General features: G+C 40.4%; 1 protein-coding gene across 1 annotated transcript; it reads right to left on the bottom strand.

Moving 5' to 3' along the window:
- Positions 1-13,041: 13,041 nt before the first annotated feature.
- Positions 13,042-22,646, bottom strand: LOC142662503 (nicotinamide N-methyltransferase-like). The gene is made up of 3 exons (XM_075840711.1): positions 22,481-22,646; positions 17,640-17,847; positions 13,042-13,465 (listed from the first exon to the last, which is right to left on the bottom strand). Exons 1-3 carry the CDS (start codon positions 22,632-22,634, stop codon positions 13,042-13,044), a joined length of 786 nt encoding a protein of 261 aa, XP_075696826.1. The 5' UTR covers positions 22,635-22,646.
- Positions 22,647-22,948: the final 302 nt, after the last annotated feature.

Below are 22,948 nucleotides of genomic sequence, written 5' to 3'. Positions count from 1 at the left end.
ACTTGCGGAGATTATCATGCACTGATTTTCAGCTCAAAATTCCAGAATTTTCTGCAATCTGATAATCCGGCATGTCAAATGAACAGCTTGATTTTACGTTTGCCTTGTTATTTGGATTAGGAATATTCTTATGGTGCGGAGGGCACGTACTCGAGTGGTGTCTCAGACGAGGAAAGTAAGCTAGTTATAAAAGGACTGTGAAAGGGAAAGATTCTCTGGCCAGAGTAGAGTAGTAAGTACGGAAACTAGAACTGTCTAAAATAGATGAGAAAGAAATTCATCTGTCAGTAGCTAAAATCTGTAACAAAATAAGAAGTATCAAGTGGATAAGTAACTGTCGAAAATAGGCAAGAAAGAAATTTGCCTATCAGGAAACTTACCCCTTGAATTACTTAGGGTGTGCCAAAAAAGGCCACCACTTACAGTCACAAGATGAGGAACTTGGTGTTCCTATTAAGAAGTTTCGAGGGGATAAGTAACTGTCTAAAATAGGTGAGAAAGAAATTCACCTATCAGGAAAATTACCCCCTACGTAACTTAGGGTCTGCCCATAGGCGACCACTTATAACTAGGCAACAATGGGGAACTTGGTGTCCCTATTACGAGATGAGCACCCACAAGGACTGACAGCCAAACAGGCAGTAGCAGAAAGAGAAGGTAAAAAGGCAACGCAAGGAAGGAATCAGTTAATGAAGGCATGTGGAATGGGAAAAGCGGGAAGATTAGATCGGGAAAAATATAGATGATATAATGAGCAGATCCTTTGTGGGATTATTGTTTAGTTGGTTGTAATTTGGCTCAGTTGGATAGTGTATAAAAATGGTGTAAATTTACTAGGGGATTGTAAATCCAGAACCACACAGAGTCAAATGACAAAGCAGATTGGAGTAGATGGATTGTAGCATCTTTTAGAAAGCAACAAAGAGCCTACAAATGTATGTAATGTTAATACACTGAAGTAAAAGTGCAGGAGGTTGTCAGAGGAAATTCATATTTTATAAAGTAAAGTTTAAAGCAAAGGGAGGTATAGAAGTAGTAGTTGTTTTAATGTTGCAAATGACCTTATAGTAAATTCCCATACGATATAATTTAGAATCAACTAGTGTGATAAGAGAAGGGGGAGGTGGAGAACAGCTGCTAGTGAGATAAGAAATGTCATCTTGTTCTTGAAATGAATGGACACAACATTAAATGCTGATCCAGCCGACGCCCGGTAATGGCGTCCGTACCTCATGTTGAGTGTGTCCTCATTGTTGGTGGGAAACCCCCTGCGCACTGTTTCCAATGGGAGAGGCTGCCCCCCCCTGCCACTGATGTGGCCACGCCCGGCCCATCCAAATCAGTATGAAATAATCACCTTGTTAATTTTGTCATTTGTAGTGTTTTTTCTATTTACAGAAGTTCCAGTCTAGTTCACTGATGAAACAACACGTAATTATAAGATAGAGATGGTGGCCGATAGATTGTACGGTTAAACATTAACGTAGATAATTCCTATACAATGGTGTGATGAATGATTGCAGATACGTATCTTGTTTTGCCGGCATTGAAAGTGTTAAGATTGTGAGAAGTTGTGAGAAGTGGTGAGAAGCTGTGAGTTTGTGACCCCCCTCCCTCCCCTCTAAAGTGTGCTGTGTTTGGGAGGAGGAGGAGGGGGGCTGACTGGGTGCAGTCTGCAGGGCTGATGAGACAAAGGGATCTCAATATGCACTACTGAGATATATATATATATCAGTAATGTCTACAAACCGAAATACATTTCTTCTCTTTTGCGCAAGCGCTGTTGGTTATAAAAGTTACGATATTTATGTGTTATGATGTGATCAGATTTCATGTGTTTTGATAATTCAGATGTATTAAACTACAGATACTGTGAGACACGGGGTTTTGAAAATGTATGTGCCCCTACCGTTATACTGTTTATTGGTTTGCAGTAATTAATGTTATCAGAGATAATATTTTCTGTTTTATTGAATAACTAACTACAATTGTTCTATTTTTGATTTCACATAGAAATTATGTCATTGTAAAGATAACATGTTTGTCAGGAAAAAGTCATTTTTGTTTCAGGCTGTTGTACATTACAAGGGGTTAAATTAGTGTTATGTTGAGATGTAGTTTTGAACTCTGCTACATTACTCTCGCAGAGTCCACAAAGGGGGGAAGGGTGAAGGAACTGATCAGGTACAATTTTGGTTTATGTGTAAGAGACCATCCCCCTCCAGCAAAGTTACACAGGAGGCGATGTGACGTCACTCACACGAGTTTTTATGGATTTAGATGAGGGAGAAGGCAAAACAAAACTTGTATATTACTGCTATTCTAACTCAAGTACAACCTAAGCATTTGTCAACTGCAAGACATTTGAGATTAACCTGTGCTCTTCTTCTTCCTGAGCAGGTTACTTTACACCGCTGTACTACATTGAACCCAGCTACCTTACTGCCTTTGGAGCAAGGGGGAGAAGACGTAGGTAAAGTATGGTCACAATTTTTGCCTGAAACTGATGAACATGATTGTATGGCCCTTATGGCCCAGGAAACAGTGGGGTTTGCACATGTAAAAGATACCCCACTCCAAAACCCAGACCTAATACTCTTTGTGGATGGTTCAAGGTATTGTGTAGAAGGATCTTTTCTTACAGGATATGCAGTAACCACCGAAGATGTAGTCCTAGAAGCAGCCTCCTTACCAGCGTCCCGCTCAGCACAAGAAGCGGAGCTTAAGGCCCTGGCAGCAGCATGCCAACATGCAGAAGGAAAGACAGCAAATATATACACTGACTCTCGATATGCTTTTGGGATTGCACACGATTATGGCCCCATATGGAGGCTAGACAGTTTTTGACCTCTGCAGGTACACCTGTAAAGAATGCAGACTTTGTAAAATACTTGATGGAGACCCTGATGTTACCCACAGAAGTAGCAGTAGTAAAAATTAAAGCTCACACTAAGGTGAGTTCACCAGAGACAAAAGGGGAAATGCCCTGGCAGACGAAGCAGCAAAGCAAGCAGCACAGAAGCTACCCGTGTTAGCAGCCGTATGTCAGATAAACGATCCAGAGGAAACAAGACCAGCTGTAAGCCCGGAACTACTGCAAAAACTTCAAGGACAAGCAACAAAAGAAGAAAAAGACAAGTGGACGGCCCAAGGAGCAAAGCTACGAAAAGATGGCCTCTGGCAATGCCAGAATAAACTGTGCCTGCCTAAGACAATGTTCCCAATGATGGCCCAGATAACACATGGAGAGACACACCAGTCAAAAACGGCAATGATGGACTTGGTTAACAAAACCTGGTATGCTCCAGGGTTTAGTGTGATGGCCAGCAGTTTTACACAAGGATGCATGATCTGTGCGACACATAATATTGGAAGAACTGTAAAAGTACCACAGAAGCACACACCCAGACCTATATATCCATTCCAGAGACTGCAGATAGACTATATTCAACTACCCAAAGTTGGTACCTATGAGTATGTGCTTGTTTGTATTGATCTCTTTTCAGGATGGCCAGAAGCTTTTCCAGTAACCAAAGCTACAGCCGTAGCCCCAGCAAGGAAACTGATCAACGAGGTGGTGTGCAGATATGGAGTTCCAGAGGTGATCAAGAGCGACAGAGGAACTCATTTTACGGGTGAAATCATGAACCATGTGTTGTCAGCTCTAGGCATAAGTCAAGCCCTACATACACCATACCATCCACAAAGTAGTGGGAAGGTTGAGAGACTAAATGGGACTCTCAAATTGAAAATCCAAAAAAGTAATGGTAGAAACCGGGAAACCATGGACCGAGTGTCTACCATTAGCCTTGTTCTCAGTAAGATACACGCCCACAAAAAGAACAGGTCTCAGCCCATATGAGATCTTATTTGGGTCGGCTCCCAGATTAGGATGTTATTTTCCACAGGTGCTCCAAATGCAGTATGGTAGACTAACAGATTATGTATAAACGCTGAACAAACAATTGACCAAGGTGCATGCACAAGTATTTGCTTCCATTCCAGATCCTGATTCAGTTGAAGGGACGCATAAGCTAGAACCAGGAGATTGGGTCGTTGTCAAAAGACACGTGAGGAAAAGTCTAGACCCAAGATTTGACGGACCGTTTCAAGTCCTTTTCAAGTCCTACTCGTTACAAGCACCTCTGTAAAGCTCGAAGGAAAGACAAGCTGGATTCACGCCAGTCATTGTAAAAAGGTTCTTCAGCCAGAAGAATGAAGATCTTTGCGGTTGTTGCGGCGGTTGTTGCGTGTGCTCTTATACAAAAAGGCAGAACTGCTACTCCTGTACACGTAATCAGTACAGAATCACTGGAACAGTTCAGGACAGGGTGGGCGAATGCCACAGTGGATAGAAAGCAGGGTAACTACACCTGTAAGGCCAATGCCCCGTGTTATACTACAAATGTGACTACAACCGAAGGGACTTGGAGAAAAGGACCACATGGAGGGACTGTGTACCTTCACATAGACAAAACAGCCAACATTAGCATACAAGAAGAGACGGCTGTTGCTTTGTTGTTATGAACCAGATTTACAGCATCTACAGAAATATACAACCAGTAAAAATAGAAACAAAATGATAAATAAGATTTATGAAAGATGCAACAAGGAGAGGCTCAACTCTACGATTGTAATAAAAGAAACTGATGGGATGATATTATGTATGAATAATAGCCAAATAAGAAATAGAATATATTTTGTATTCTTGATAACAATTTTAAGAGATAGTTTTAAGCCACATATAAAAGTACAAAGTCTGGAAAGAATCCCACACACTTGTAAGAGCGCTGTAACCCAACAGCAGAAAAAGAATGTACACTTCAATATTTCCTTCCCTGAATCCCCCAGCTGTCATAGACAAAGAAGAGAATGGTATGACCCGCTATGAGGAGGGGTAGGAACGGGATTAGGAGTATTGAATGGGATACAGGTAGAAACAGTTATGAACAAATTAAACTCAGTGGGAGACGACACATCTACTGCATTAAGGATAGGTGCCTCATGGTTACCTACTACCTTTGCCATACAACAGAAAGGGTTAGCTATAGATGAACTGTTTCTAAATGTTTTTAATGAAAGTATGCTAACCGAATATAGAACATTACAGAATGTATCAACTTTTGTAAATTGGACAGTATGTACGCTTAAAACGATGTGGCAACAAGAACAGATGAATAATTTTAAGAATAAATTGTTTAGTAGTCATGTTAGGCAATGGACAGACATTCTGCCCATAGGAGAGAGAAATAATACGTGGTTATTGTTACAGCCTGAGTATACTGAGTGTACACCTAAATGGTGTGCAGGAAGACTAATAGCATTCAATGTGAAAAATCCTACTCTATTATGCAAATGTATTGTTATGCCAATGGTAATGATTGATCCGGTGACATTATTAGGACAATATTGGATGCCAGAAATAAAAGGAACACACATAGACTCTCAAAATAAGACAAGGAATATAGATTTGTGCCAATTAACAGAGCAAGGATATGTATGTAATGAACAGTCAGGGATATATGAACCCTGTCTAATGCAGCACCAGGATAATGTATGCGCACTCACTATAATCCCAGAAGCTAACCTACAGGTTTATATTGAAGTAGGTCCACAGCATGTATGTTTAATAACTAACAACAAGCAGACCCTTAGCCAGTTTAATCTCATAGGACCATTTTCAGGATGTCTATACAATGTGACGCATTTGACTTGGGGGAACCAAACTATGGTGTTCCTGCCTACTTTAGAAGAAATAATGTCCACTATATGGGTACCTGAACCTTTGCCCTATGGAAATTTTAGTTTGCCACTGGAAGAGTTAAAACAAGTGTTACAAAAGTCTAAAGATGTAAAGAAATTGATAGCAGCCCATAATGTAACTCTAAGTAAAGTGAAAATATTGGCTACAATACCAGCTAAGGAAGTAATAAATTTATCGTCAGCAATAAAAGATGCTAGTGCCCATCACTGGTATGACATATTTACAGGATTTTCCCCCACTGCCACTAAGATACTGCATGTGTTATTCCAACCCTTGATATGTTTCATAATATTGTTTATATTGCTTACATGTTTTAATTGTTATACATTTTGCAAAATAAGGGAAGCATTCAGTCAGAGGCCTATACATTATGATGAAAGAGTGTTGTGAGATTACCCCACCTACATACCTGTGTGAATCAAGTGAAGAAATGGATCGAAGCCTTGCTATCAGGAGATAGAAGTAGCATTGGAATTTAGGTGTTGGTAAAATCACAAAAGGAGGGATTGTTATGGAATAAATATATGTATAATGTATCTGGGGCCCCAAGGAGTGAAATGTTATAGAGGAGAACATGTGTTACAATAGAATGGGTATTTTAGAAAGGTTAAGAGAGGAAATAGTTTGCAGCTGCTTCTGCCGTCCCTTGAAATTGCGAACAGATGGCGGTCAATCACTTGACCAACCCCCCTAAGCATAAAAGGGAATACCTTGTGTTCCACCAATGGGTTTTATTGAATATACAGATGACTCATATGTTATGGAATGTTTTTGTTGTGATGCTATAAAAGCGACCACTACGGTTAAATAAAGTCAGAAGTATTTTGCCTTGAGAAACGTCTCAGTGTATCTGTTACTTCTCCGAGCAGCTCGCACCCCCCCACCTGATTTGAACCTGCATGGAGATCAAGGCGTAACGTGACTCAAATTGCGATCACAGCAGCAATTCTGTTAAGTGTGGACAAGCCCTAATACAGTAGCAGCAGAGTAGATTAGATGTGAACAATTCTCATCACACGCTGCGTAAAAATGATAAGTGGGGAAAAATACGGTCAGAAATTGACCTGCGGTGCGTTTTTTTATTCTGCAGCGTCAATTGTATTTGCGTAAATGCTGCTTATTTGTTTCGGGTTTTCCCCATTTAATTCAATGGGGAGGTAAAACCCACAACAGACAGCAGATGTTATGTAAAAACACAATTTAGAAAATAATAAAAATTTTATACTTGCCCAGAATTCTGTTTCTTCGTCCGGGCCGGCCTCCTGGGATGACGTTTCACCCCATGTGACCGCTGCAGCCAATCTCAAACCGCAGCAGTCATATGGGATAAAATGTCATCCCAGGGCTGTTGTGTAGCGACGCTGTGTAGCACTATATACAAGGGGGGGAGCGCTGTTTGGCACTATATATAAGGAGGGAAGCGCTGTAAGGCACTATATACAATGGGGGAGTGCTGTGTGGCTCTATCTATAGGGGGCTGTGTGGCTCTATCTATAGGGGCCTGTGGGATGCTATCTATAGGGGGCTGTGTGATGCTATCTATAGGGGGCTGTGTGTGGCGCTATCTACAGGGGGTGTGTGTGTGGCGCTATCTACAGGGGGTTGTGTGTGGCGCTATCTACAGGTGTGTGTGTGTGTGTGTGTTACGCTTTCTACAGGGTTGTGTGTGTGTGTAGTGCTTTACTTTACATGGGGGGTTGGCGCTTTTTTCAGGGGGCACTGTGTATGTGGTGCTTTACTTTACAGTGTGTGACACAATTATATTCAGGGGCGCAGTGCATGGTGATATTATATTTAGGGGCTGCAGAAATGGGTCATGGCCGGGAGAAGTCGTCATGAGCTCTGGACCGGATGGAGAAGAAAAGAGAAAAAAAAATACTAGCATCTGAGACGTCATCACCTGTGAGTCACTGGATTTGTAGAGAATCTGTCCCCTCTCCTGACGTGTTTATTACAGGAAATCCTTGTATTCCACATAAAGTCTTTGTGCAGTCCAGGACTGATAGAAAAATTGGTGTTACCATTCCCCTTGTCAGGAGGATGTGTTCCTACACAGTGTGATATTGTCAGTATGTAGGGACACAGCCCTGTGAAAGGGGAATCGTAACACCCATATGTTAATGTTTGCGCAAAAAGGTAGTGTTAGCAATAGTTACGGTGCGGCAGAGTGGCAGTGGAGTAGAGGGGCCCAAGTTTGGGTAACAGCCCAGGACCTATGGTCTACTTAATCCACCACTGCCCAGATTAATTGATTAATCAGGGATTAAGTTGAATAGTTTCTCATCAAGCCAAACTGGACTAGGGGTCAAAATATGCAGAACCTGTGTTAGCAATATCATTTTAATCAACACAATTGAATCGGTCTTTGATAAGGGGGGTTTCTCCCAGATGCTTATTTTAGATCTAATCTTTGTTATTACCTGGATCAGATTCAATACAATGTATATTTCTACATCCATTCCAACTTGAATCTCCAAATATTCTAAATTCTGGGATCTACCAAGCTTATTTAATCCTCCCATATCTTCCGGCATCTCCCCATCCAATGGCAGAATGTAATGTCCGCGGTCGCAGACGGCAGACTCCTATAATCCTTCAGACGTCTTCCTCCCCAGAGATGCCAGCACATGCGACCATCCTGTCTTGCAGTGACCACTAGGGTGCGCGCTCGACCTCATTCCTGGCCTTAATGGGCCAGAGCACACACAAGTTTTAGATTGACTGATTGCTCCCATGATCACCCTGGACTATAAGAAGGGTCCTGCCCCTTTCTTCATTGCCTGAGCTTTGTTGTGTTACCCGTTTTAGTCTTTGCAAATGGTCCATTAGTGTTTTCCAGTTCCCAGTGTTCCGATTCCTGATACCTGTATCCTGTATCTCGTGCTACCTTGTTCCTGTGTTGTGTGGTATACTACGCCTGCTGTATTTCACCACGTCTGGTGTCTGACAGCTGCCAAGGTCCCATCCGAACCTGCCATCGCTACTGTCTGTATTGCCACAGGTACCCTTATTCGAACTATTGACTTTGCCTTGGTATCCTGTTTGCCCAGCTGCTATCCCGCTACGGCGGTACGGCCCAGTGGGTCCACACACCCATCGTGAAACAGAAGCACAGACTTGCTCCAATTAATCTTCAACCATAACATTTTCCTAAACTCTTCCACTAGCTTTATGACTCTAGGTACAGTTTTTCTGTATTATTAAGGCACATCAAAATATGATCAGCATATAATAAGATCTTATCCCTCTCTCATTCACATCCAAACCCAGTTATTTGCTTATCCTTTCTTATTAATATTGCCAATGGTTCTATAAAAAGAGCAAATAGCATCGGGGAAAGAGGACATCCTTGCCGAGTAACCCTGGTCAGTGGGAACATGTTTGTCACATCTCTATCAACCTTAACCCTTGCAATGGGAGTACTGTACAGATGGAGTAATGCCGCTATCACCTTTTTTAGTCTAAGGGTCAGTTCACATGGAGTATTTTGTCACTGATTAACGTGGAAACCGCATCGGAATCAGTGCCAAATAATGCCTGAAAAAGCCTCCCATTGATTTAAATGGGAGGCAGAGGCATTTTTTTCCCGGAGCGGGTTCTAGCCGCTCGTGGGGAAAAAAAGCGTAATGCTCTTTCTTGCCATGGTTCGATCTCTGACCTCCCATTGAAATCAATGGGAGGTAGAAAAAGCATTTTTCGCTGCGTTCTTTGCCCGCGGTGCTCAATGGCTGTGACAGAAAGACGCAGCGAAAATCTCCGCAAAAACTGCAGCAGGAAACTGCAGGCAGGTCAAAATCTGCCTCAAAATTTCTGAAGGAATTTCCCTGACTGAAAAAAAAACTCTGTGTGAACAGGGCCAAAGAGAGAGCATTTCTGCAAGAATTTTATTATCAGTGTTTAATAGAGATATGTGTCTATATGACTACCTCGTTATGATTCTTGTTCTTTTTTTAATATTAAAGTGATCTCGGCTTCCATCATGGAGCTCGGCAGTCTCCCCTGTTTTTTACATTCGTTAAAGACTTTCCGCAACATTGGTAGTATAACATCATCATATTTCCTTTAAATCTCAAATGGAAACCTATCTGAGGAGATGGCTCCTCCAATGATGCCCCCTGAGTTTCAGTAAGAGAAGGAAATTTGACTTGTTCTAAAATTGTTTCGATATTAATCTGATCGACTTCAATTGTAGAACTATAGAATTAAGAGAGAAAAAAATCATAAATTCCAGCTTAATTTCTTCCTTAATCTGCGTCATAGCTTCCAGACGTATACCAATAGAGCCAATTTTCGAAAAATATCAGCAAGCAATTTTCCTGGCTTGCCTGCTTCATAAAAATATCTATGTCAAATATATATATATTTTGGAAAGGCCTTACAGAAAAGATGTTCCGTAAATTTGCTAGTAGCTAGGGCCAGATTGTTTATAACTGTCTCCGTTGGAACATCTCCCAAAATTTTATTTTCGATGCTGATTCTCCCTCTCTTTGACCAAAGGTTTTACATTAATAAGCAATCTGCTTAATTAATACCCCTCTCAAAAAAGCTTTCAATGAGCCCCAAACATAATGAATGAGAGTTGAGTTCAGATTAATTTCCCAAAAGTCTAATATTTGTTGTTCAATCAGAGCATGTCTATTGGTGATGGACAACCAGTGAGGATTGATCCTAGGTAAGGCAGCACCATGGACCCAGTTCCCATCTATTTTTAAATTTAACACCGTAGACACTGGTCTGATACCCCCAAGGGTTCATAGAACATCCTACAAATTAGATCCAGACTCCCCTCATTCGCCAAAGACATGTCTATTCTAGACAGTGAATTATGTGTCTGGCTGCAACACGAAAATGCTTTCTTGTTATTTCATTCTCCAAACATATTTAAAACCTGTTTCCTCACAAAATTTAGCCAATAGGGATATCTGTGGGTCCACGTAGCAGTCACCCACGGATCTAACTCTGTCCATCCTAATATCAAGAACACAGCTAAAGTCTCCATTTATCAATATAGGCCAATTATACCAATGCTGAATAAATTCAAGCAGATGAATCAATACATAAGGTGAGTATGGTGGAGGGATATAGACAAATGGCAATATACATCTAACCCAGTCTACCAAACCATAAAGGAATATATGTCTTCCTTCCTTATCAATAGCTGATGATAATTTCTTGAACTCAATCTTTTTATGCATCAAAACAATTATTCCTCTGGCATACGTAGATTGACTGAGTGATACTCCTAGCAACTAGAGAATGCAAATGCGCTCCGCAGGCGCCACACACTTTATGTTTATTAAACATTTATATTATTTTAATTGCATTACTGTTATAGTTATGTTTATAAATGTGAGGTTCTTAGCGCACAGTTTGATCAAATTGTGCAAGCCCACCTGCCACGACAAGATGACTTCATACAGGGTTTCACTACATTGAACATTATATCCCTATTTTGGAGACTTACCTCTCCCTCTTGGGACTGAGCCCACAGTGCGATCAGGAGATGAAGGAACCAAATATATTATGTTCTAATTAAAAGCAGCCCAGGACAGATGGCAGGTTTAGGGACCCCCTGTATGAGGTCGCCTAGTCATGGCAGGTTGGCTCGCACAATTTGATCAAACTGCGCGCTAAGAACCTCACATTTAGGGAATGTTCAGACGTGGCAGAGTTTTTCCGCTGCAAATGTTGGTGCAAATTTGGGGCAATTACGCAACGAATCTGCACCTACATTTGCATATTTGACAAGTAATTCAGACGTTGCAGAAAACACAGCGGATTTGCCACAGATTTCAGTTTCTGCATTGCAAAGGCTGAAATACGCTGTGAAATTCCGCTTCTTCTCCGCAACAGACAGTGCATGCTGTGGACAGAAAATTCCGCACCACAGCCTATGGTTCGCAGCGGAGTTTTCCGCAACGTCTGAACTAACTTCCCTAAAAATGTATAGAAACAAGTGTAAAAAACGGCCGCTGGAGAATTCCACTGCGGACTGTCCGCAGCGGAATTCCACAGCAATTCCGCCACGTCTGAACGTGCCCTTATAAACATAACTGTAGCAGTAAGGGTATGTTCACACGTAGTCAACAAAAACGTCTGAAAATCCAGAGCTGTTTTCAAGGGAAAACAGACCCTGCTTTTCAGACGTTTTTTACCAACTCGCATTTTTCGCGGCGTTTTCACGGCGTTTTTTACGTCCGTTTTTGGAGCTGTTTTCATTGGAGTCTATGAGAAAACAGCTCCAAAAACGTCCAAAGAAGTGTCCTGCACTTCTTTTGCCGAGGCTGTATTTTTACGCGTCGTCGTTTGACAGCTGTCAAACGACGACACGTAAATAACAGGTCGTCTGCACAGTACGTCGGCAAACCCATTCAAATGAATGGGCAGATGTTTGCCGACGTATTTGAGACGTATTTTCAGACGTAAAACGAGGCATAATACGCCTCGTTTACGTCTGAAATTTGGCCGTGTGAACATACCCTAAGGCTTCGTTCAAATCCGCATCGGGATTCCGTTCATGGGTTCCGTCTAACCTTTCCATCAGGGGAACACGTAAACAGAATCCAAATTCAAACATACTGAAATCATACAGATGTAGCCATCTTTAACTTGATTCTGATAACTTGCTGCAGCGTGATAGCACACAAAAAAAGCCATTGAAAATTCATTGAAAAAGGCAAGATAAGAGATCTAGCCACTGTTTATTTAATGTGTTAAAAGTCAAGGTAAAGACGGCTACATCTCTAGCTTTCCGTTTGCATTACCATTGATTTCAATGGTAACGCATCCGTTGCAAATGGTTTCTGTTTGTCACCGTTCTGTAAGGTTTCCGTTGTTTTGAGGGTATTAATAGCGTTGTTGACTGAAAGAAATCGAGGCCTGAGACACAAAAGAGGAGGAGGGGAGGGGCATTTTTTACCTTATTGTTTTCATACACGTATATGGAAATGTGAAAAATTTATAAAATGTTTTAAAAAAAACTTGTAATTTTCTACTCCTAAATCAAGGTTTGTAAAGCCTATGAAGCAGATTTGTGCCCCCGACCCAAATAAAGTACACAATTTAATGCTTTGCTTTATTACACTATTCATATTAAGAAGAAACAGAACAGCAATGAGAAAGCAACTGATACTAAGACTTCAGACTCCTATGATGTCCCAGATGCCCAGGGTCGGTCTATACTCTTCTATACTGCACTAAGGAAACTTATTTTTGATTATTATATGTTTTAAGCTTAACATATGAAGTAATGACATGCAGAGTTTGTAAGATTCATCCTAATTCTCCTTGTGAGCTGCAATGAATATAACGGACTTATAGTTAGTAATGTCACTGACAGCCGTTCTCTCCTTAACCTTACAGTAATCAATGATAAAACCTTCTCCAACTAGAGCTTTCCTGGCAAAATCCTCATCATATGCGAAAGCATGGAGCTTGTCTTTCCCGACTATAAAATATGTTATATCTAAAACCCCAATTAATATGAGGCGTCCTCCAGGTTTCAGCAACCTAGAGATCTTCCTCAGATATCTGATGTAATCATCTTGATCTTTGCTGATAGCGTCTAGGAGGAAAGGACTGATGACACAATCGGCTGGTGGTAAGACCAGCGGGTCTGTCATATTCTCTTTCTCCAGGTCGTATTTCACAACATGTTGAATGGCTGATCTGACTTTTCCTTCTCCGTTCTCAAACTTTTCACTGAAAAACAAAATGAAAAGGAAAGTGATTGTCCCATTGTCAACATCAACATAGTGTACATAGCACTGGATTATTGATCTCCACTTTTCCTGAGTGGAGCGAGTTAGCAGCAAAGTGTGAGTTTGAAGATAAGTGCATAGTTAAACAAGGGTACATACTTTGTGATAACTGTGTATTTGGGTATATTGTTGTTTTTATTGCATTGTTTTTCTGTTTTATTAGCATGTGGTGGGGTTAAAAAAAACAAAAACAAAAAAATCTGTTAATTGGCTGCACCTGGGCCTTGTATGCTGCCTGAGCTATAAGCTGAGTGACTACAAGCAAGGTTTTCCTAAATGGAGCGAGTGTGCAGGAAAGTGCGAGATTAAAGACAAGTGAATAGTTAAAGATATAAGTAATAGCTCTGTCACCACATTATAAGTGGCCTATCTTCTACATAATGTGAATGGCGGCGTAATGTAGATTACAGCAGTTGATTTTTATTTAGAAAAACAATCTATTTTCACCAAGTTATGACCTATTTTAGCTTTATGCTAATGACTTTCTTAACCCCTTAATGACCAGCCTATTTTGGACCTTAATGACCAGGCTATTTTTAACGTTTTTCAATCGTCGCATTCCAAGAGCTATAACGTTTTTATTTTTGCGTCGACATAGCTGTATAAGGTCTTGTTTTTTTGCGGGACGAGTTGTATTTTTTAATAGCACCATTTTGGGGGGCATATTATTTATTGATTAACTTTTATTAACTTTTTTTTGGGGCGGAATAGAAAAAAATTGGAAATTTTGCCACTCTTTTTTGCGTCCTAAATCTACGCCGTTTACCGTGTGGTATAAATAACACAATAACTTTATTCAGCGGGTTGTTACGATTGCAACGATACCAATTTTGTATAGTTTTTGTATGTTTTACTACTTTTACACAGTAAAAACACATTTTTTTCTAAATGATTTGTTTTTGTGTCTCCATATTTGAAGAGCCGTAACGTTTTTATTTTTTCGCCGATGCGGTTGTATGAGGGCTTTTTTTTTGCGGGACGACTTGTAGTTTTTATTGGTACCATTTTGGAGTAGATGCGACTTTTTGATCACTTTTTATCACATTTTTTTAAAGTCAGTAAGTTTTTTATTAATTTTTTTACGGCGTTCACCGTGCGGGTTGAATAATGTAATAGATTTATAGTCGGGGTCGTTACGGACGCGGCGATACCAAATATGTGTAACATTTTAACTTTATTTTGTTTTTTTAATAGTAAAGCACTTTGTAAGGGGAAAAGCTGGGTTTTTCATTTTTTTTCAATTTTTTTTTTAAATTAACTTTATTAAACTTTTTTTTCACTTTTTTACTAGTCCCATTAGGGGACTATAATATGCGGTTCTGCGTATTGCAGTGTATTACTGCCTGGCCGTTTAACACGGACAGGCATCTGCTAGGTCATGCCTGCGGCATGATCTAGCAGGCATTCACTCCAGGCAGACCTGGGGGCCTTTATTAGACCCCCGGCTGCCATTAGAGACACAGACACTCGGCGATCGTATCGCCGGGTGTCGGTGGGAGAGAGAGGGAGCTCCCTCCCTCTCTCCAAAACCACTCAGATGCGGTGCTCGCTATTGAGCACCGCATCTGAGGGGTTAAACGTGTGAGATCGATACAAATATCGATCTCACACGGCAGAGCAGGGACGCTCCCAGCCCTCAGCTGCCTCTAGCAGCTGAGAGCGGGGAGATTTGACAGCTCCCTGCTCTATTTACTTATTCCGATGCCGCAATGTAAAAAGTCTATGGCATCGGAATAAGGCCCGTTAGTGACCGACGTAGAAACACGATGGGCCGGTCACTAACGGGTTAATAGACAACTGGGCGTGTTTTTACTTTTGACGAAGTGGGCGTTGTGGAGAGAAGTGAATGACATTGACAACCAGCGACCAATCAGCGTCATACACTTCTCTCCATTCATTTACTCTGCACATCATGATCTAGAAAGTTCACTATGTGCAGCCACAGACACACACATTAACGTTACTGAAGTATCTTGACAGTGAATAGACATCACTTCCAGCCAGGACACGATGTCTATTCACAATCCCGACACTCCGGTAATGTTTGTGTGGGATTTACAGCACAGCAAGCGTGATCTCGCTGTAAGCTGTCATTTACAGCATGTTCTCGCTTGCCTTGCTGTAAGTCCCACACAAACGTTAGCGAAGTGTCGGGATTGTGAATAGACATTGCGTCCTGGCTGGAAGCGATGTCTATTCACTGTCAAGACACTTCAGTAACTTTAATGTGTGTGTATGTGACTGCACATAGTGATCTTTCTAGATCATGATGTGCAGAGTAAATGAATGGAGAGAAGTGTATGACACTGTTTGGTCACTCATTGGTCAGTGTCATACACTTCTCTCCACAACGCCCACTTCGTCAAAAGTAAAAACACGCCCAGTTGTCTATTAAGAAAGTCTTTAGCATAAAGCTAAAATAGGTCATAACTTGGTGAAAATAGATCGTTTTTTGAAATAAAAACCACAGCTGTTATCTACATTATGCCGCCAATCACATTATGTAGAAGATAGGGCACTTACAATGTGGCGACAGAGCCTCTTTAAATAAGGGGACATAGTTTAACCAAAGTACATAGGAAAATAAGGTTTGATACATTTTCTTTGTGCATTGTTGTATATTCTGTACTACAAAAGTTTTTGTCTTGCTATACTGTTCATCCCCATTTAAAAATGTGCTCCATGGACAATGCTATCAGGTGTGTGTCTTGTGCAGTGTATGCATGCCTTGAACAGCCGTTTGAGGAATATCTCTGCACTAGATGCAGCATGTTGTGTATTTGGAAGCCCAGGTATTGGATCTAAATATGCAGCTTTCAAAACTTAGGAGCATTGCAAACCTGAAGAGGAGTTTAGAGCTCACTGAGCAAACACTAGCTGGGGCCAGTGAGATGGCGGTGGGTGGAGGGGGCAAGCTCAGGATCCGGAGATTAGTAGCTGAGTAACAGTTACAGGAAGGGCTAGGTGAAAAAGTGCCAGGGAGGCTAGTCCTTAACTGGCACAACCTAGTAACTATGCCTGTTTGGCTGATATTAGGGATGCAAGTCCAGGGCCAGCATCACGACAGCAGAGGGGTGTTGCTCCTAGCAACCAGGACAAGGGCTGCTGTAGGAAGGATAGAAGTACTAGTGCAGCAAAGGTCAGACAGATAATGGTGGTAGGGGAATCTATTATTAGATGGACAGATAGGGTCATCTGTCGCCGCGACCGTGAATGCCAAACAGTGTGTTGTCTGCCGGGTGCTCGGGTTTGGCATATGGCGGATCGAATAGACAGATTGCTGGGTGGGGCTGAGGAAGACCCAGCGGTCATGGTACTCATCGGTACTGAGAGAGTAATTGAATATTAAGTTGAGTACTGTTAGGGTATGTTCACACGGCCTATTTACGGACGTAATTCGGGCGTTTTTGCCCCGAATTACGTCTGAAAATAGCGCCTCAATAGCGCTGACAAACATCTGCCCATTGAAAGCAATGGGCAGACGTTTGTCTGTTCACACGAGGCGTATATTTATGCGCCGCTGTCAAATGACGGCGCGTAAATAGACGCCCGCGTCAAAGAAGTGACCTGTCACTTCTTTGGCCGTAATTGGAGCCGTTATTCATTGACTTCAATGAATAGCAGCGCTAATTACGGCCGTAATGGACGCGGCGTTCAAGCGCCTGCACATGCCGGTACGGCTGAAATTACGGGGATGTTTTCAGGCTGAAACATCCCCGTAATTTCAGCCGTAACGGACGCCCTCGTGTGAACATACCCTTATTGAGTATTAACAGTGTAAACATTTTCCTGTATCTTTGTCCCATTTCCCATCATATTTCTTGTATCAGGAGCAATAATCACAATGACAGTAGCACTGGACTATTGATTTGCAATACTAGTGGTAAGACTTGAAATCATCCAGTGCTGAGGCAGTCTTATACTGTGCCTTTCAAGCATTAATTTATATGATACCGCCCCCTATGGATAAGAATATTTAACTAAGTGAGTAATTTACGTTTTTAAGTTTAACTTAAGTATTAACAGTGTAAACATTTTTTCGATCTTCCTTTATGTTTGATGCTTCAAGACAACAATAACAATGACAGTCGGTTTCCCTTGATATTTGGACAAACCTGTTTTCCTCTGTCTCTTGATGAAGTGCTGATGTATGGCCCCAATAAAATGCTCCCGTACGTTTGTCCACCCATCTCTTCAGCTCCATGATGCATCTGTTATTGACTTTCAGCACTATGATGTTTTTGAAAAACTCACTGGCTGAATACAGATGATGAATCATGGAACCAAGACTGATGTCAACCAAGATGTCTCCATTAATATGACCTGCAGAAAAAAATTCTGAATACTAAAACATGTAATACGTTATATCTTCATAGATTTTGTGGATAAACAACGACATATGTCTATATCGCTTCAAGAAAACTATATAAACATTGGGTATCCAATACCCCAAAAAAAAAAAAAGATAAACTAATCCTCAAATGTTCTTTAGGGATAGATTTGGTGGTATTAGTCTTATACTTCTCATAAGTATATTAAGAGCAGGCCCGCCAAAGTTATAATTTTTTAGTTAGAGTAATGGAAAAGGAAAAGGGAGGCTCATGGGACAGTAAGGTGAACCATACAAAAGTTTTTGAAACAATCTTAACCCGTTAGTGACCGGCCCATAGTCTTTTTACGTCGGTCACTAACGGGCCTTATTCCGATGCCATAGACTTTTTACGTCGCGGCATCGGAATAAGTAAACAGAGCAGGGAGCTGTCAAATCTCCCTGCTCTCAGCTGCTAGAGGCAGCTGAGGGCTGGGGGTGTCCCTGCTCTGCCGGGTGAGATCGATATTAGTATCGATCTCACACATTTAACCCCTCAGATGCGGTGCTCAATAGCGAGCACCGCATCTGATTGGTTTTGGAGAGAGGGAGGGAGCTCCCTCTCTCTCCCACCGACACCCGGCGATACGATCGCCGAGTGTCTGTGTCTCCAATGGCAGCCGGGGGTCTAATAAAGGCCCCCAGCTTTGCCTGGAGTGAATGCCTGCTAGATCATGCCGCAGGCATGACCTAGCAGATACCTGTCCGTTTTAAATGGACAGGCAGTAATACACTGCAATACAAAAGTATTGCAGTGTATTATAAATGCGATCGCAGAATCGCATATTATAGTCCCCTAATGGGACTAGTAAAAAAGTGAAAAAAAAAGTTTAATAAAGTTAATTTAAAAAAAAATGTGAAAAAAAATGAAAAACCCAGCTTTTCCCCTTACAAAATGCTTTACTATTAAAAAAACAAAATAAAGTTAAAAAGTTACACATATTTGGTATCGCCGCGTCCATAACGACCCCGACTATAAATCTATTACATTATTTAACCCGCACGGTGAACGCCGTAAAAAATGTAATAAAAAACTATGGAAAAATTGCTGTTTTCTGTGAATACTGACTTTAAAAAAATGTGATAAAAAGTGATCAAAAAGTCGCATCTACTCCAAAATGGTACCAATAAAAACTACAAGTCTTCCCGCAAAAAAAAAGCCCTCATACAACTGCATCGGCGAAAAAATAAAAACGTTACGGCTCTTCAAATATGGAGACACAAAAACAAATCATTTAGAAAAAAAAGGGTTTTTACTGTGTAAAAGTAGTAAAACATACAAAAACATAACAAATTTGGTATCATTGCAATCGTAACAACCCGCTGAATAAAGTTATTGTGTTATTTATATCACACATACGGTAAATGGCGTAGATTTAGGACGCAAAAAAGAGTGGCGAAATTTCAGATTTTTTTCTATTCCCCCCCAAAAAAAAGTTAATAAAAGTTAATCAATAAATAATATGTACCTAAAAATGGTGCTATTAAAAAATACAACTTGTCCCGCAAAAAACAAGACCTTATACAGCTATGTCGACGCAAAAATAAGAAGGTTATAGCTCTTGGAATGCGACGATTGAAAAACGTAAAAAATAGCCTGGTCATTAAGGTCCAAAATAGGCTGGTCATTAAGGGGTTAAGGTGAGGTGCTCAACTGATGTGATGGTACATAGGTCACCCTATGTGTCCTCAATAACCGGGGTGTAGCTGTTTATGTGGAAAAGAAAAAAAACAAGTAAACATGGGGCGCTCCTGTGTAGTATAGTCATTACAAAAAAAGGTGCGAGACCCACCTGGTAACACAGAAATAATATAAGGTGTTCCAAGGGAAGCTGTAGGTTTGGATCTTCAACAAAACTCATTATGCAGACTAAGAGTAGACATTACTGTCTTGAAAACATTTTTTTTTTTTAAATAAAGTCTAATTTTTAAGGATTTATGAGATACTTGTTGGTTCCTTCAGGCTGATGAATATTCATATCTAAAGTTTCACATAGGACACCCGTGGTTTCTGATTTCTAGACCCCTTTAATGGATATACTACATAAATGCGCCCTGTTACCTTTTTTTTCCCACATTTGTTCTTGATCTACCCTATGCTGACATTTTTTCCCTTTTAGTATTTGAGTTCTTGTGATATGACTGGACCTGACCCTGAGAAGAATGTCCCAATTAATAAGCCTGCCGAGCTGTCATTCATGTGCAGTCTGATGTGACAAAGAAAGTGACATCTCCATCCCAATATGACAACGTCCTCCAGAAATGAGTATGATGAAAAATATTTCTGAAATGATTATATCTCACTGGTGACCTGGTCCTGCTGTCCTGTGTGCCCACAGGTGTCTTCTGTGTGTCTCTCCTCCTGCTAGTGGCTGTGTATTCCCTAGTGCGCTTGTCAGCGCTCTGGCCGCCTCTCAAAGTGCCAGCATGTCCAACAATGTGAGATGAGCCCGAGGCTTCCCACCTATTACGAACTCTAATCCTCACCCATCTGCCTAGGTATCACCTGCCAGTGCCTGTACTTGCGGTGTGCTACACTGTTGTATCCTGGTCCACTGGGCCAACTGCTACTCACACCAGGACCACCTCAAGAGGTAGCGATCTGGTAGTCTTTCCGCACCTAAATCCAGATCCCCGTACAGAGTTATATTTTGAAGACCAGAAAAGCTACTTAGATAATGCCCTTAGAGGTGACCCTAAATCAAACCAGTGAAGTAACACAGTAGGTCCACAACCCACTGGTCATAACAGCCATTAGTGGTAACCTGAGCAGAAAGTGATTGTTGATGCATTTTATTTCTAAATAAGGATTTTTTTTATTGAACATAGAATTGTTGATTCTAGAGATTAGATTTTAGTTTATCAAAAACAAATTTGAAAGAGGTCAGAAAATGACAGTAGTGCAAATTCTCAAATAACAGCAGATTTAACCCCTCACGCCACCATGACACACTTGTACATCATAGAATGCCTTAAAAAAAGGCACCATGACATACATGTACCTCATGGTCATCACGGAGGCATAGAAGCTGTGCCCATGTGATCTACAACAGGAGCTCTGAGGTGATTGACAGCTGGGTGCCTGCTGTAAGAGTCAAACAAACTCTGATCCCAGCCTTTAATCCATGAGTGCCCCTAAGTATTCCAAAGTATTGTACAATCGATGAAACGATCAAAAATAGAAGCAAAATTAAGCTTAATAAAACATTGCAAAAAATATAAAACCCCCTAAAAGAAAAATATTAATAAATCCCCATTAAAATTTTGTTTTATTACTTAAAAATTGTAAACAATAATATATAAACAAAAAACATACAGAGCACCGGCGCAATCATAATGACTCATAGAAAAAAATTAACATAATAATTATACCGCACTGTGCATGGCATAAAAAAACCTATGGCATATTTGCTTTTTTAACTCATTTCCTAACCAAAAATAAAATAAAATTGATTCAATAAATTATATGCACCCCAAACTGGTACCAATAAGAACAAAAACTCTTCCTGCAAAAAACAATCTATCATACAGCTATGTTGAATAAATTCTGTTTCTCGTAACATGGCTACAAAAGATCATTGATTTTTCATAAAAATTGCTTTTATTGTTCAAAAGTTCTAAACGTAAAAAACTATATGAATTTGGCATAGCTGTATTTGTACTGATCCAGAGTACAAAGTTAACATGATATTTATACAGTATTTAAAAAAATAAATAAAAAAACCTGCAAAGAATAATGACAAAATTTTCCCCTAAAACAATGAACGAAGAAAAACAAACTAATTATATGTGCTTAAAAATGGTGCCAATAAAAACTACAACTCGTCCCGCAAAGCCCAAATCATCATATGATTGTTGGAATATGGCAATGTAAAACTACACATATAGCTTGGTCCTGAAAGCAGAAAATAGGCCAATCCTTAAAGGCTATGGAAATGCTTGAAAATTTTTTTCTCAGTGAAACAGTGTATGAGAGTGTTTTGAGCATCTATTTTCATTAAAAATTATTTTTAATTTTTGAGATACAGCTGCTTTGTATCCTGTATACAGAGCAGCTATATCCTGCGCTGAAACCTGAATCTGTCAGGTCAGCGGGACTGATGGGTTCAATGACAGCGGGTCCTGCACGTCTCTGACACGCAGCATCAAACTGTTACCAATCACATCTACTGTAAGTTCATAACTTGGATGTGATCCATAATTGGTGGATCCTGTGTCAAATACTCGCAGGACCCGTTGACACTGAACCTGAAAGTGCTGCTGACCTGATACAAAGCAATTATCATTTTTAATAAAAATACAATTAAAGTTTCTCTAAACACTTTCAAACACTGTTCAATTAAAATAAAAAAAATACATCTTCAAGGGTGTGCGTAGCCTTTAAGTGCTTAAGTAATTGCACCCACAATTGTTGAATTTCCAGATGACTGGGGCAGTGTTGTCGTCTGCTCTGACCTCCCACACCCCCCAAAAATATATTTTCCGAATTTATATTCATTTATATTGTTACAATTATTTTTAGTCAGTTGAACATGCAATAATATACACATAAATGTATATTAGGAGTAATAAAATCAGGATACATACCCACTGCGAAAACTTGTCTAAGATTCTCAATAATAAAATTCAATAAGTCATCTCGAAAGGCCATGTCAGGTTTATCTGAAAAGTAATGCTCCAGATATTGTCTGGAATCAAAGCCATGTACGTGATAGAACTTATGGGGACTGGAATCCATCATCTACTCTTGTATCACAGACGGGGTGACTACCTCTAGACCGGGGCACAAGGTCTTTATATAATTACCAGGATTCAATTTACAAAGTGTGTTACTAAGAATTACTTATCACATGATGACTTATTATATTCATGAGCCGGTCATGGGAACTTGTGTTATAATAAATTCACATAGAGAATTAATGATATTTTAATAGACGAATATATTTTATTGTTAAAGTAACAATGAAAAAACAGAAACTTGACGATTTTTCAGTGGGTAAAGGCTTCTCAAAAACAAAGTGTATGCTTAACCAAGAAATAGTGTTGTCCAGTCTA

This window comes from Rhinoderma darwinii, chromosome 10, assembly GCF_050947455.1.
Source record: "Rhinoderma darwinii isolate aRhiDar2 chromosome 10, aRhiDar2.hap1, whole genome shotgun sequence".
Classification (NCBI taxonomy): Eukaryota; Metazoa; Chordata; class Amphibia; order Anura; family Rhinodermatidae; genus Rhinoderma; species Rhinoderma darwinii.
The sequence above is the reverse complement of the archived record's forward strand: the minus strand, read 5'-3'. Positions and strand labels throughout refer to the sequence as shown.

What these genes read in the sequence shown, in the direction of transcription:
- LOC142662503 (XM_075840711.1), bottom strand. Translation starts at nt 22,634, where the DNA reads ATGATGGATTCCAGTCCCCATAAGTTCTATCACGTACATGGCTTTGAT. An exon ending in TAGACAAGTTTTCGCAGTGG is followed by an intron (nt 17,848 to 22,480) that starts GTATGTATCCTG and finishes TTTTTTCTGCAG; the next exon opens with GTCATATTAATGGAGACATC. An exon ending in CAAGAGACAGAGGAAAACAG is followed by an intron (nt 13,466 to 17,639) that starts GTTTGTCCAAAT and finishes TTTGTTTTTCAG; the next exon opens with TGAAAAGTTTGAGAACGGAG.